Source organism: Lynx canadensis, chromosome F2, assembly GCF_007474595.2.
Source record: "Lynx canadensis isolate LIC74 chromosome F2, mLynCan4.pri.v2, whole genome shotgun sequence".
Classification (NCBI taxonomy): Eukaryota; Metazoa; Chordata; class Mammalia; order Carnivora; family Felidae; genus Lynx; species Lynx canadensis.
In genome coordinates this window covers 33393656-33406400 of record NC_044320.2, presented here as the reverse complement: position 1 = coordinate 33406400, position 12745 = coordinate 33393656, and the positions used below count along the sequence as shown (strand labels likewise).

General features: G+C 42.8%; 1 protein-coding gene across 1 annotated transcript in view; it reads right to left on the bottom strand.

Moving 5' to 3' along the window:
- Positions 1-1010: 1010 nt before the first annotated feature.
- Positions 1011-12745, bottom strand: part of DPYS (dihydropyrimidinase) — an 80003-nt gene continuing 68268 nt past the window's right edge. The window contains exons 9-10 of the mRNA XM_030304212.1: positions 2958-3088; positions 1011-1414 (exon numbers count right to left, since the gene is read on the bottom strand). Of these exons, the coding sequence (XP_030160072.1) occupies positions 2972-3088 (117 nt within the window). The 3' untranslated portion in view covers positions 1011-1414; positions 2958-2971. The remainder of the gene's footprint in view (positions 1415-2957; positions 3089-12745) is intronic.

Sequence of the window (12745 nt, the reverse complement as noted above, 5' to 3'; positions counted from 1 at the left end):
AGGAACCTAGCAGGAACTCCTTCGTTTCCTCCTTTATTTAAAAATTAATAAATATGCATAGAATGCTCATCAATTTCTAGGCACTCTGCTAAATGCTGGGAAAATGATCTGAACCGGACGGGCCCTGCCCTGAATGAGCATTCAGTTTCCGGGAGGAGAAGTCATGTAAAGCAGTGATTATAGCGCATTGACACAGGCACTGTGACTGGGCGTAAGCCGGACTCTGGTAAGGACGAATATGACCCAACGTGACCTCTCATGTTGGATCTGAAAAAGCCTCTAAGAAGGGGTGATATTAGGCCAAAGACTGAAGGATGAGTGGGAGCTGGCTTCCAGGTGAGAAAGCAATTTCACTATTTCTTTTCAGAGGATTCAGACATTTTATTGAGGGGTTTCCATTGTCAACCAAAGCAGAGGAGAATACTAATCAAAATATTTTAAGGTACCTCTACCCTGACAAAAAAGACCCATGATTCTTCTTCAGGTGTAGCTCACTGTCATTTTTTCCTGTGTGTACAAAACAAATTAGAATTAGATAAACTGGATTCCTATCACCCTTTGTCAAAGGTGTGGATACACTCCTGATCTAAGTTAAGTCAGGGGTAGATGTATCTGCAGTGAGAGCATAATTGCCCTGATTTTACTCCATGTTTTAAAAATTCCTCTTGACCTAGTTACTTAGGAGAAGAAATAGAAGCTCAGCTTCTCTGCATACACAGAAGGATCACAGGACAGACCCGGAAGCATAGGGGAGGGAAGGTATCACTGTAGCATCTTTCAGCCATGCTGATTCTTGTTAATTCCTCCAAATCCTGCACTCATCAGTGTGATTGGATAATTTGCTTCAGACTTAATCTAAGGTTGAGTATCCAATTTAATTACATGAGGTTTGTTCAGGGATCCTATTTCCAGGAGTTACTGAAACAGATGTCACAGAGGAAATTGCAACCAACCTCTCACAGTCTCAACCCTGTAAGTTAGAAGATACACATGACCCAGAAAACAGGATATAAAATGCAGATCTCAATGTTTATTAATTAGAATAGGATGTAAAACCACAGAGTTTGCTATTTTTAAACAAATGGTAGCCATTAAAACAACCTTAAACAAGAAAGTGATTTTTCAAATTTCAAAGCAAGAAATCCAGTACAAGGAAAGGTGGCATTTTAAAGTATCATCAATGAATTTTCACATGGACTTTCCATCACAATAATAGTCATTTATATCTTCCATCTTACGCAGCAACAAAGTCACAGTGAGAAAGACAGCAATTGCTTCTGAAAGGAAATCAAAGAGGCCTTGAGCGATTATTTTTTCAAAAGCATCTTGGGGAGTTGAAATGAGGCCTGTTTCTCCACGGGCTGACGACACTTAACAGTGATGGGAACAGCAGAATTCTTTTCTCTGATTTTACCTTTGAACAGAACAAAAGGAACTCAGTATAACATTCTCCCTCATAAAGAGATGCAGAACTCAAGCCTAACCCCCAAGAAATGCTATAATCAGAGTAAACAGTAATCCTGCTCCTATAAATGATGTTAATAGCATGTTATAGCATTCAACAGAATTTCTCCCTCTTGCTAATCTTCCTCTGAATTTTTAACACAATCTTCCTGGATTGGAAAAAGAATTCCAACAGTCAGGAAATGACAAAAAACTTGAAGCTTCGGCTGCATAGCATTGTTAAAGACAGCACTCCATAATAAAGAGGATATAACCCAGAGTACACAGGACCTCATGATTCAAGTCATGGGGTTTAGGGAAGTACAGGTTGTCCTAGTGTAAAAATGTGCAACTCCTAAGTGGGTATGTATAAAAGTAGTCCTTTGACAGTGTCCCAATTAACACAAACACCTATCCCCGTTTACCATGTCGACCCCTCGTATAAGTCTTTTGCAGATCACTATGTGTTGAAACAGCCAAAAACATCACAAATTAAAAAAAAAAATTTAGAGCCCAATGAAATTTAAAGCTGGCAAAACATGCAGATTTCATGAAGCCAGTGGAAGTGGTGTTGGAGAGAGGCTGCCCGAGCAGGATCAGAAAATAATCGGAAAGAAAGAAAGAAAGAAAGAAAGAAAGAAAGAAAGAAAGAAAGAAGGAAGAAAGGAAAGAAGGAAGGAAGGAAGGAGAGGAAGGGAAGGAGGGAGGAAGGGAGGAGAGAAAGAGGGAGAAAGAAGGAAAGAAAGGAGGGAGAGAGAGGGAGGGAGGGAGGAAGGAAGGAAGGAAAGAGGGAGAAAGGAAGGAAGAGGAAGGGAAGGGAAGAGAAGGGAGGGAGGAAGAAAGAAGGAAGGAAAGAAATTGACAAGAATGGTGATAACAGATACTTGAAAAAAAGAAAGATCTGGGTATCAAAAGACTAAGGGAAAACTGAGGAAGCACTGAAATATTTTTCCAAAATGACCATATCTACAATACTATTCCAAGAATTAAGTGTGCAATGAAGTACATCAAAGACTATCAAATAATTTTCCTGAAAAATTATACACCCAAAAACATTTGATTTATTTTTTTCATTCATTCTAAGTTCTAGAACATAATTGCATTTACAATACGAAGATTTGTTTTCTAGATAAGATCCTAATTAAATAGTTTATAAATTTTGACCACAAAATTACACTGTTTTAAGACGTGTCAAATTTCCTCACTAACAGGTCCCTCTGTATGCTACCCGTCTATTTGCCTCTTGCTCACATTTGATACTTCAAGGCTTTGCTGAATGTTTCCTAACATCTCAGAGAATAAATATCGAAACAGACCAAGGCTTTCTTCAATCTGCAGGCTCAACTAAGTGTTCTGTGTTAAGAGGTCTTTTATCAGTCTTCCCTTAGCTAACCTGTCCTTGAGTCTTTTGTCACTTTGAAGCCTTTGACATTGACCTTGGACTCTTCAAAAGCTTATGAAGACAGAGCTGCTGATTTCATGCAGGAATACTTTCTCTGCCCACCGTCCCTTACCCAGAGCACCCAGCTCAGGGGTGGGCCTGTTTCCTGGTCCTTGCTGCGGCGTCTTCTTTTGTCTCTCTAGTTTTCAGTGTGACGACTTCTCCCTTGTAGGGTTCACGCTCCACAGGGGTAGGTGTGCAAGTCTGAAACAGAACAGTTCATTTTCCTCTTGTGGTTTACTGATTTCCTGAATTCAAAGCTAAGCGCAGCTCCCTTAATGAGCAAAACGAATCTTAGCGAGAGCAAAACGAATCTTGCTAATTTACCTCTCATGTGCCTCCCGCCCCTTGCCCTTTCACTGAAGTTCCTGGCAACCTCAAGTACCTGAGCTGTGCCCCACTCTTTGCTGGCGCTAATCTGTGTCCAACAAAGACCCAGGAAGCACGCTCTGATTGTCCATTCACTGAAACTTAAATTGGAGCCTCTACCCCATCCCCACACCCTTCTGGTTGTATTAACCACCTCATGGTCCTTCGGACATCCTACCTTTCCTTCTCATTTCAATCTTAGACATCTATATTCCTAGACCGCTTTGTGGTACCTCTCCCAAGACTCTAAGCATTTTCTTCTGAGTCTAGCAATCTGTGTATGTGTTTTCTCATTTTCTCACTTGCCCCTGTGTGTAACAGGCTGTCCACAGAATCTCACATCTCTAACTACACCTCTCGGGTGGCCCGCTGAGAGCAGAACCCGCCGGCTGGATTCAGCTTGAGTTAATTCAGTGCTTGCTCAGAGTTTAGAAATCTGGACTGGATAAACAAAGGCATTCACAAGAAATAAGTCACACTGTTTATAAACATGGACACAAATTCACTGGCAAGTCAAGAAGCAGCAAGCCACAGTGATTAAGGGCATGGGCTCTGAAACCAGACTGTTTGGGCATGTTACTGAACACTGTATTTCTGCTGCCTCAGTTTAAGCTGGGAATAGTAACAGCACCGGCTTTTGGGGGTGGTTGGGAGAGGATTAAAAATAAGTAAATCATTTAGAATAATGCCTAGTGTAGAATAAGCTCTTAATAAATAAGTATGTGTGTACACATAAGTATGTAGATCCCCCCCCTCCAATAACATTTGCCTTGTTTTGACCACCAAAACCAATATACTGTGGTGATCAACAATGTGGGCTCTGCCGGACACCGGACCTATGTTTGAGTTCTAGCTTTGCCAAATGAGCCAGCTAGGCCTACTCACTCATCTAGGAAACGGAGGGAATGAACGCCATCTCCCAGATACAAAGCGTTACCTTCTTTCATTTTATGGGTATTTATTGAACACACACAGTCCCAGATGTTTTGCCAGGCACAGAGGACAAAACAAAGAGCAACACAGAGACCGTCCCTACAGCTGTGAGATTTGAAGTGTAGTGTCAGGGCACACACAGAGCACTTAGGGGATGGGAGGGGGGGACCCCTGCCCTCCGCTCGCCAGTCCCAGCCTCTGTCCGTTTTCTGTGTCTGGTTGGATGCTTTGCTGGACTTTCATTTTGGCTGTCTCTGTCCTTTACTTTGCCCTGGATCCTGTTGTCATCTTGAGGAACATCGACACCAAGAAATGAAGGACCAACTTCCTATTTCTGCCACCCAGCCCCTGGACCTTGTGTTACCTGGAGCTAAGCCACACCTGAAACTTTACACCTACTTACTGTCCCACTCTATGACCTTTCAGGGAGGTCTTCATGTTTTTTCCTCTCCTGGTTTACTTTCCAAGTCAGACTGTTATGTATCACTTAAACCTTGGCTGACCATATAATTGAATCCAAACACGACTGAGACTGTAAAGGGAACTAAACATAATTAACGGGCATCATCAGAACTGGCTAATAACAGGGTGCCTGGATGGCTCAGTTGGTTAAGCGACTTGGTTTTGGCTCAGGTCATGATCACACGGTTCGGGGGTTCAAGCCCTGCATCAGGCTCTGCACTGACAGCATGGAGTCTGCTTTGGATTCTCTCTCCCTCTCTCCCCGCCCCTCCCCCACTTGTACGTGTGCTCTTTGTCTCTCTCAAAAATAAATAAATGAACGTTGAAAAAAAGAACTAGCTAGGAAAACCAGGATTCATGTCCATATGTTGCCTACAATCGGAAGGGTCTTTCCTTTCTCTCTTTTCTGTTAGCACTGGCACTCAGTAAAACCTGTGGCATAGTTCAATTCCATCATCAGCCTTTTCCACAGCTAAGATCCCCTGGAAAAAGTGACATAAGTGGGCAGATCTTTGTGTCACCTGCCTTCATGCTGCGTGCCCTTCATCAGCCCCACTCTGTCTCCCTCTTCACCCAACAGTTCCTTTGAAACTTCACTGCTTGTGGTTTTCAGCTATTACCTTTTTGTCTCTCCTGGACTCCTTCCTGGGAAGGGGTGGCTAAAAGCAGTGATTTAAGCAGAGCCATCATGCCCAGGCACAGTCCTCCTCATTCAGGGGTGGGCTTGCTTCACAACCTGATCAGTCCCTTGGAGGATCCTTCCCTGACCTCGTGGGGATCACGAGACTCAACAGATGACCAGTGTCCTTCCCAGATCCTCCCGCCAGGGCTAGACCTCGCCCATGCTGGCATTACCACCTCCTTGGCCTAAGTATCTCTGATTTATCTTCTCTAACTCAAGTCCAGAGGATTGTCCGTCCAGGATGCTTTAGCCCTCCCTGACACATCCACCATCCTGTTTACCATAGTTTCCTGTAATTATCTGTTTACTCATCTATCCCTTCCAGCAGATTCGGGGCTGGGGTACTGCTCTGTTTTTCCATAGCAAGTACTCAATACACAGTTGATCAATTTCTGCCCAGGGTATGATGGGAAGGAGATCCCCATCTGAGCTTTGTCTCCTCTTTGTGTGGGCCATCCTGGCCTGGGGTAACTCCGTTTCCCTCACACTCCTTTGCTGTGTTTCGCCGTTTATCTGTTCTCTAGGCCGCCCTTCCTCTTTGGCCGACTGTCTCCTGTGGGCAGGCCTCAGCTCACCTGGTTGTCCACGAACCACCTTCTGGCTGCTCAGTCACTTCACTAGCAGTGCCACTAGGCCCCTCGTAGCCTTGCTGGTCACTCTGGTCACAGTGGCCACCATGTATCTCCGACCCGACTGGCCAGGTCTAATCTGCACGTGGTCCTGCTCTGTATCTGCCTCTGAGGCTCTGGGTGGGCAGGGCACGATTTCCCACCAGAACTGCCGTGGGGCATTAACCACTCCTGCCCACGCCGCCGCCTCAGAGACAAACCGGCCCTTTCTGGGGAGGCTTTGCTGCTCCACACCTCACAGCCTTCCGCTTTGATAGATGATTTGACAGAAATCAAAGACAATGCAAGTTCTGGTCCCAAGCCTCCCAGTACTTTCACCTTGTAAAATCTTCTTATCCTTAGAGGTGGGTTACATAAACTCTTTAATGCTAGCCCCACATCTTGTTCATCTTTGTACTGCCTATTGCCCCTGGCATTGCACTCCGTCTATTTCAGAACCTCAGTAGATATTCACTGTGACAAAACAGAGAGTGATGGCACTCGTCCTGCAAAATCTCAAGCCGTCACTGTGTTATTCAGAAGTTCAGTTGCACATGTGTTTTCTCAGTAGACCCAACCTACAACTCTTGTTACTTCTCTCTAGTGACAATAACAGATCTCCATCTGAAGTGTGAAGTGCCCTGCCCTGACACGGCCCCTAGCGTCTGGTGAGACCAATGCGTCATGCTCATGGGTTACCCTAAGTGGTGGGGTCCAAAATAAAGTGGGTTTCGTTCCCTAGGATCTCAGATGAGCACAGCGATTAACACGGACTCTGTCCTGAGTCTCCCAGCTAAACCCATACCTAATTCTTCGCGGACATTTATGGAAGAGCCGGACAAAGAAGCAGAGGGCTCTGGATTGAACCAAAGAGGGCAGGTCTCTTCTCTGCTTGCCTTCTCTCCTCCATGTTCTCCTGGTTTTCTTCCTACCTCACTGGCCCCTTTCTCAGGCTCCTTTGCTGGCTCCTCTGCTCCTCAACCTCTGAAGGTTGGCAGTCCCAGAGCTCTATCTCAAGCCCCCTTTCTTCTTCTCGGTGGCCTCAGACTTATGGTTTTAAATCTGCATGTTGCGATTCCCAAATTTTAGTTGCAGCCCTGATCTCTCCTAATCTCCAGACTCCTTTGTTCAAGTGGCTAATAGACCTCATCGCAGGGGGATGTAATAAGTGTCTCCAGCAAAACTGGAACTTAGGCACAAGGAACTGTAGGTGAAACGGAAATAGGATTTAAGGTCTTTGAGAACGAACACTGGTGTTATATTATGCCTGTTTCCCCAGGGCCTAGGATAGTACCTGGTGCTCGAGAAATATTTGTTAAATGAAAGGTTTCTTAACTGTAGGACTTCTTAGAACTTTTTGTATGGTATTGGGCAATAGAATCAGTCTGAGAGCAGCATTATCTAAAATTATGTGACACCTTTCTCAAGGTGCACCTCAAGAGACTAGTGTCCTAAAGAGAGAGAGAGAAAGAGAGAGAGAGACTAGTGTGAGACTAGTGTCCTGAGAACGCACCTTCAGAGGGCTGAACTGGGTTGTGGCATCTGTTCCCCTCAGTACAGGTGGGTCAAAATCCAATGATTTCACCCACCACCAGATCTTTCCATCCTGATGATATCACAATCCAATAAAGTGGCTCGAGTGTAAAACTGTGTGAGAGGCTCTCTTAGGTAATATAGGGATCACAGATGGCACCTCGTCTGGCAGGGTGCTGGTGGCTTGCGTTGGTAAAGTTCAAGGTTTACAGCATTTAATGATGACTGTCATTATGATGAGTTAGTAGACAAAAAAGAGAACTATATCGCAATGTGCAGCACTATGAATAAATATTAATCGCAATCATCATTATACCCGTGTAATTGCAGAAATGCTCTTTGGTTAGCTGACCAGGGGAAACAGGAAGTTGTAAGTTGATAGAAAATGTAATTGTATTGTTTGCAGAGAGTTGTGTGCTGGGATGCTAGCTTTTCTGAGACTAGGAAGACCAACGGAGAAGAATCCTGGGCCCCAGAGGAAGTTCTGATACCATGCCAACCATGGAGACTAAGAAACTAAAATATCAATTGAGACAACAGAATTTCCAGATTCCAAACAGCAGGTACTGACCCAATACTTAGCAGTCCAAATGAGCAGCAAATGAAGTCCATGCCTGTCTGGTGAACACTCAGCACACATTGAACTGAGCCCTTCAGGGGCTGTGAATCCCTAGGGCACGAGGAACCCCTAGGTTCATTAGAGATGACCTATAACAGTGAAAACCTGCATTTTGAAAATATTTTGCAATCCACCAATTATTTCCTTTTAACCTTCAACATATCTGCTGAGCTATTTCTCAAGGACAATGTGACAAAGCTGGGCCCTCTCATTTCAGGGATGGTTCCTCTGGTAATAAGTTTGCCAGCCTGAGGGTAAGTGAATGCCATGTACAGGAAGGCAGACTAGTGGGGTGACATTCTGAGGATGGGGGCAGGTGGCTTTGTGTGTTGGGGGGGGAGTAAACTTCCTGATCAGTACATTGCAGCAATAGAAGCTAAGGGGATTGGCTTTGGAGGTAGAAAAATCTGGGTCTGGGTTCTAAGGCGGCCACTTAGTAACTATGTGACCTCCTTAAGACTCTGATTCTGGGACACCTTGCGGCTCAGTCAGTTAAGGGTCAAACTCTTGATTTCGGTTTAGGTCATGATCTCATGGTTTTGTGAGTTCAAGCCCCATGTCGGGCTCTGCACTCATAGTGCGGAGCATGCTTGGAATTCTCTCCCTCTCTCTCTCTCTTTCTGCCCCTCCTCCGCTCATGTTGTCTCAGCCTCTCTCAAAATAAGTAAATAAACTTTAAAAAATGCCTCAGTTTCTTACTTTATAAAATTGGAATACCACTACTTGCCTCAGAAGGTTGTAAGGATTAAACTATGCCAGGCACATATTGGTTATCAATAAATATTTACTGAATAAATGCTGAGTGGTTAAAGCGCAAAAAGAGAGTATTTAGGAAGTCCCCGTATACAGTGGTGCACTGGTCAATGTCAACAACCAGCGCTGCCTTCCCTTTTCTCAGCACCCCCCCCCCAAAGCCCTGATTTATAGCACCTGCCTATTTCTGGGGTGTAAATGCTCCCACCACAGCAGATTTCAGGCTACTGAAGTGACGTTACTGAATGAGGAGCTGGGAAGAGGCACACACAAATGTCTCTCATGAACCAAAATGAGCCGACTCCAACGGAGGTATCACCTTTGATTATTATCTTTGATTAATCAATCTAAGGAAATGAGGATACGTAGCAGTTACCGACATCCCTTAAATTATTTTCTCTGAGCTACCACATTGAGAAAGACGTTGACAAACTGTTCCTTCAGAAGTGGAGAACACTCATTTCAAGGACCAGATCAGCCATCCATTCAATTTTATCTTATCTAAAAGGCAAATTATGCTTATTGTTGCAAAGCTTTAAATGCTTCAAAGCTTTGGCACAACTCTGAAGCCATGCATTGCTCCGTGAAGCTATTCCTGTTTCTCTATAAAATGCAATGTGACCCTGATTTCCCAGAATAGATTGGGTTGCTTAATACTGAAAAAAGAGAAAAAGAGATGACTTAAAGCAACTCTGTATTTCCAAATTTGGGTGAAAATTACAAGTCTAAACACCCAAAAAATTCTAGAAAAAGTAATTCATTTGAGTTTCACGAGCTATATTTTTGGGGGTAAGGAATTAACAGTATGTAAGTTGATTTTATTCTTTCCAGATGCTCTTGAACATCTAAGTTGTGTTACTCTTTTTTTTCTCCTTCCTTCATCCCCCAAGAGTCACTTAAGTGACTTTTTAGAAAATATTGTAATATATATTTTATTATGTTATATTTATCAAATAGTTTGATGCCTCATCTTCTGATTTAAATTTTTTTCCCTTAAGGATCAGCTGCTTAAATGTTAAAATAAAGTAACAATTCCCAAAAGCTGTCAAATTGGATAAAAATGTTGTTTCTTTCCTTTGAAATTCCTTACTGTATCTGATAACAGTGGTAGGTGCATGGCATGATGCTGGTAACTTTTGTTAGGTAATAAACTCATGGACAAGAATCAAGCTCACAGATAATTCCACAATTTGGGATGAGTCAGGGGGCAATCTCCTGGGTAAGTTGCTTTAAAATTTTTTCTAAGACCTCTAAAACTATAGTCTTTGCTCTTTCTGTTTGCAGTTTTTTTTTTATTTTTAGAAATTTTTTAATGTTTATTTTTTACAGAGAGAGACAGAGCATGAGTGGGGGAGGGGCAGAAACAGAGGGAGAAAGAGGATCTGAAGCAGGTTCCAAACTGTCAGCACAGAGCCCGATGCAGGGCTCAAACTCGTGAACCGCAAGATCATGACCTGAGCTGAAGTCGGATGCTTAACCAACTGAGCCCTCCAGATGCCCCTGCAGTTTGTTTATGCATCAAATTCTTACTATGTACCAAGTACTGGGCATGAGAATATAAGATGGTGTCCTTAAGGAACCAACACTCCAGCCAAGTCAGCCAAGTTATGGAGCAGGCAAACGTTGATGTGTCTCTACCATCTGTTCTTTGGGAGTCCAGAAGGGTAAGGGATTCATTTTCTTACTTTTCTGCTTGCCTTCAAACTCCTATTCTTGCAAAAATAACCAGAATATTTTAAATGGAAACCAAAGCAAGGGCTCTAATAACCTAATGTGAATTTAAAACTAAAATGCCTAACAACTCTCTTTATTAACCTTAGTGTGATATTTTTCTTCTATAAAATTATCTTTGCTTCATGGAGAGAAAAAAATGTTTGAAATGTCTCCAGGCAACCTTCAAACCTCATTTTATCCATTTTATTTGATATTTTTCCCACACCACCGTTTTCCAAAATAATGAGTTTCCCCACACTTTGAGTTTCACAATCACTTTCTTCTCTTTTCTTGCTGTATGGAGGTCCCATGATACAGCGGGAATCAGAAAGGCCATGTTACAAATCCTGGCTCTTACGTTTACTTACTGCTTATCACAGGGAAGTTATTTAATCTTGCTGAGACTCAGCTTTCTATTTTGTAAAATGAGGTTGATAATACCTACCATATGACTTGTTATGCAGGTTGAGTAAAATAATGACTGTAAACCATCTAGTACGGTGCCTGGCAGATAGTAAGTGCTCAGAATAGCACATGACAATAATGATAACAGCTATCACCTATTGTTACTCCAAAAACAATAGTGCCCTTGAATGCCTTAAAAGTTGGTGATATCAGGGGTGCCTGGGTGGTTCAGTAGGTTAAGCACCCCACTCCAGCTCAGGTCATGAATCTCACAGTCCGTGGGTTCAAGCCCTGCATCGGGCTCTGTGCTGACAGCTCAGAGCCTGGAGCCTGCTTCAGATTCTGTGTCTCCCTTTCTCTCTGCCCTTCCCCCACTCACGCTCCATCTCTCTGTGTTTCAAAAATAAATAAACAATAAAAAATTTTAAAAAAAGGAAAAAAAAGTTGGTGATATCAGAAGAAAATATTAAGAAACTAAGATGACTCACAAAGTGAACTCTTGAAAAGGGAAGTTGATAAGAATTTTGCCAACAAACCCTAAAATGACAATTTGGAAAGGAGAATTGATGACGCCAGTCATTTGGTGATCTCTGCTGCCTCAAACGTTTTCTCTACAAGAAGACAACTTAGGTCACGTCAGCCATTTAAATACAGTCTATCAGGCGTTCCCAGTTAGTCTAGCGCCCCTGTTTGAGAGCATTGGCACTGATGCTGTCTTGAATCCAATTCACATGCCACCTAACCTATCACCCAGTTCTGCTGATTCTGCCTCCTTATGGTTCCCTAACCCAATCCCTTTCTGCTCATACCTTGGATTACTATTACAGCTTCATGAATGCATTAGCTGCCAACAATGTCTCCAATTCAGATTAGTTTTTGAGAGACTATTGTTTTCCAAACCAAATGCTGAATCGTTTGTCTCCCATTAACTCATTTAACTCAATCTTTATGATTTACAATATCGTTCATTGCTCACCTGTACAGTTTTTGGAGTCAGACAACCAGAGTTTATGTTCTGGCCCTGCCATATACGAGCTGTATGACCTGGATCAGTGTCTTAATTTCCAAAGCTTGTTTCCTAATCTTTAAAATGGGGGAAAATAATAGTTCCTTCCCTCATAGAATTTTACAGTGAAAGAACTCATGCCCTGACTTGCATTCAGTTAGCATCAGTAAATGTTAGTATCGCTATTATCTATCACACACGTGGTCAGAAACACAGGGGATTCTTACAGTCACTATCTACCTGGTACCTGTCAATGTCAACATTTACAAATTAACCTTAGCAAAATGAACTGTAATCTTAAACATTTTGACTAAAATACAGTATATAAAGAACTATGGCACCCTGAGAATTTAAAACATTCTAGAGTGCCTGTTTACTTAATCAAAGCTTTAGGAAGTGTTAAAAGAAAAACACCAAACAAAACAGGATGAATCTTGTATAAGGGACTCTAAGAATCCACAAGTAAAAAATTTCTCACAAGACATAAGAGGAAAAATCAAACAGACTACATGATCCAAATGGAATGCATTGAAAAACAGCCAGAGAACTTTGGAAAAATAGAAATATATTTTAAAATGGAAAGAAGAGAGAGAAGCCTTAGAATTGATCCAAGGGTTTCAAACTCTACTGTCTCTAGGCCAGATGAGGAACACAGTGAGTGAAGCCTACTGAGTAAAAACCAGAAAGGCAGTCTTAGAAGATCTCGGGCATCCAGCCATGGCCTATTGTCCTCATGTGGGGTCGAGGGCACAGGCTGCCTCCCTGACACCCCAAGTCT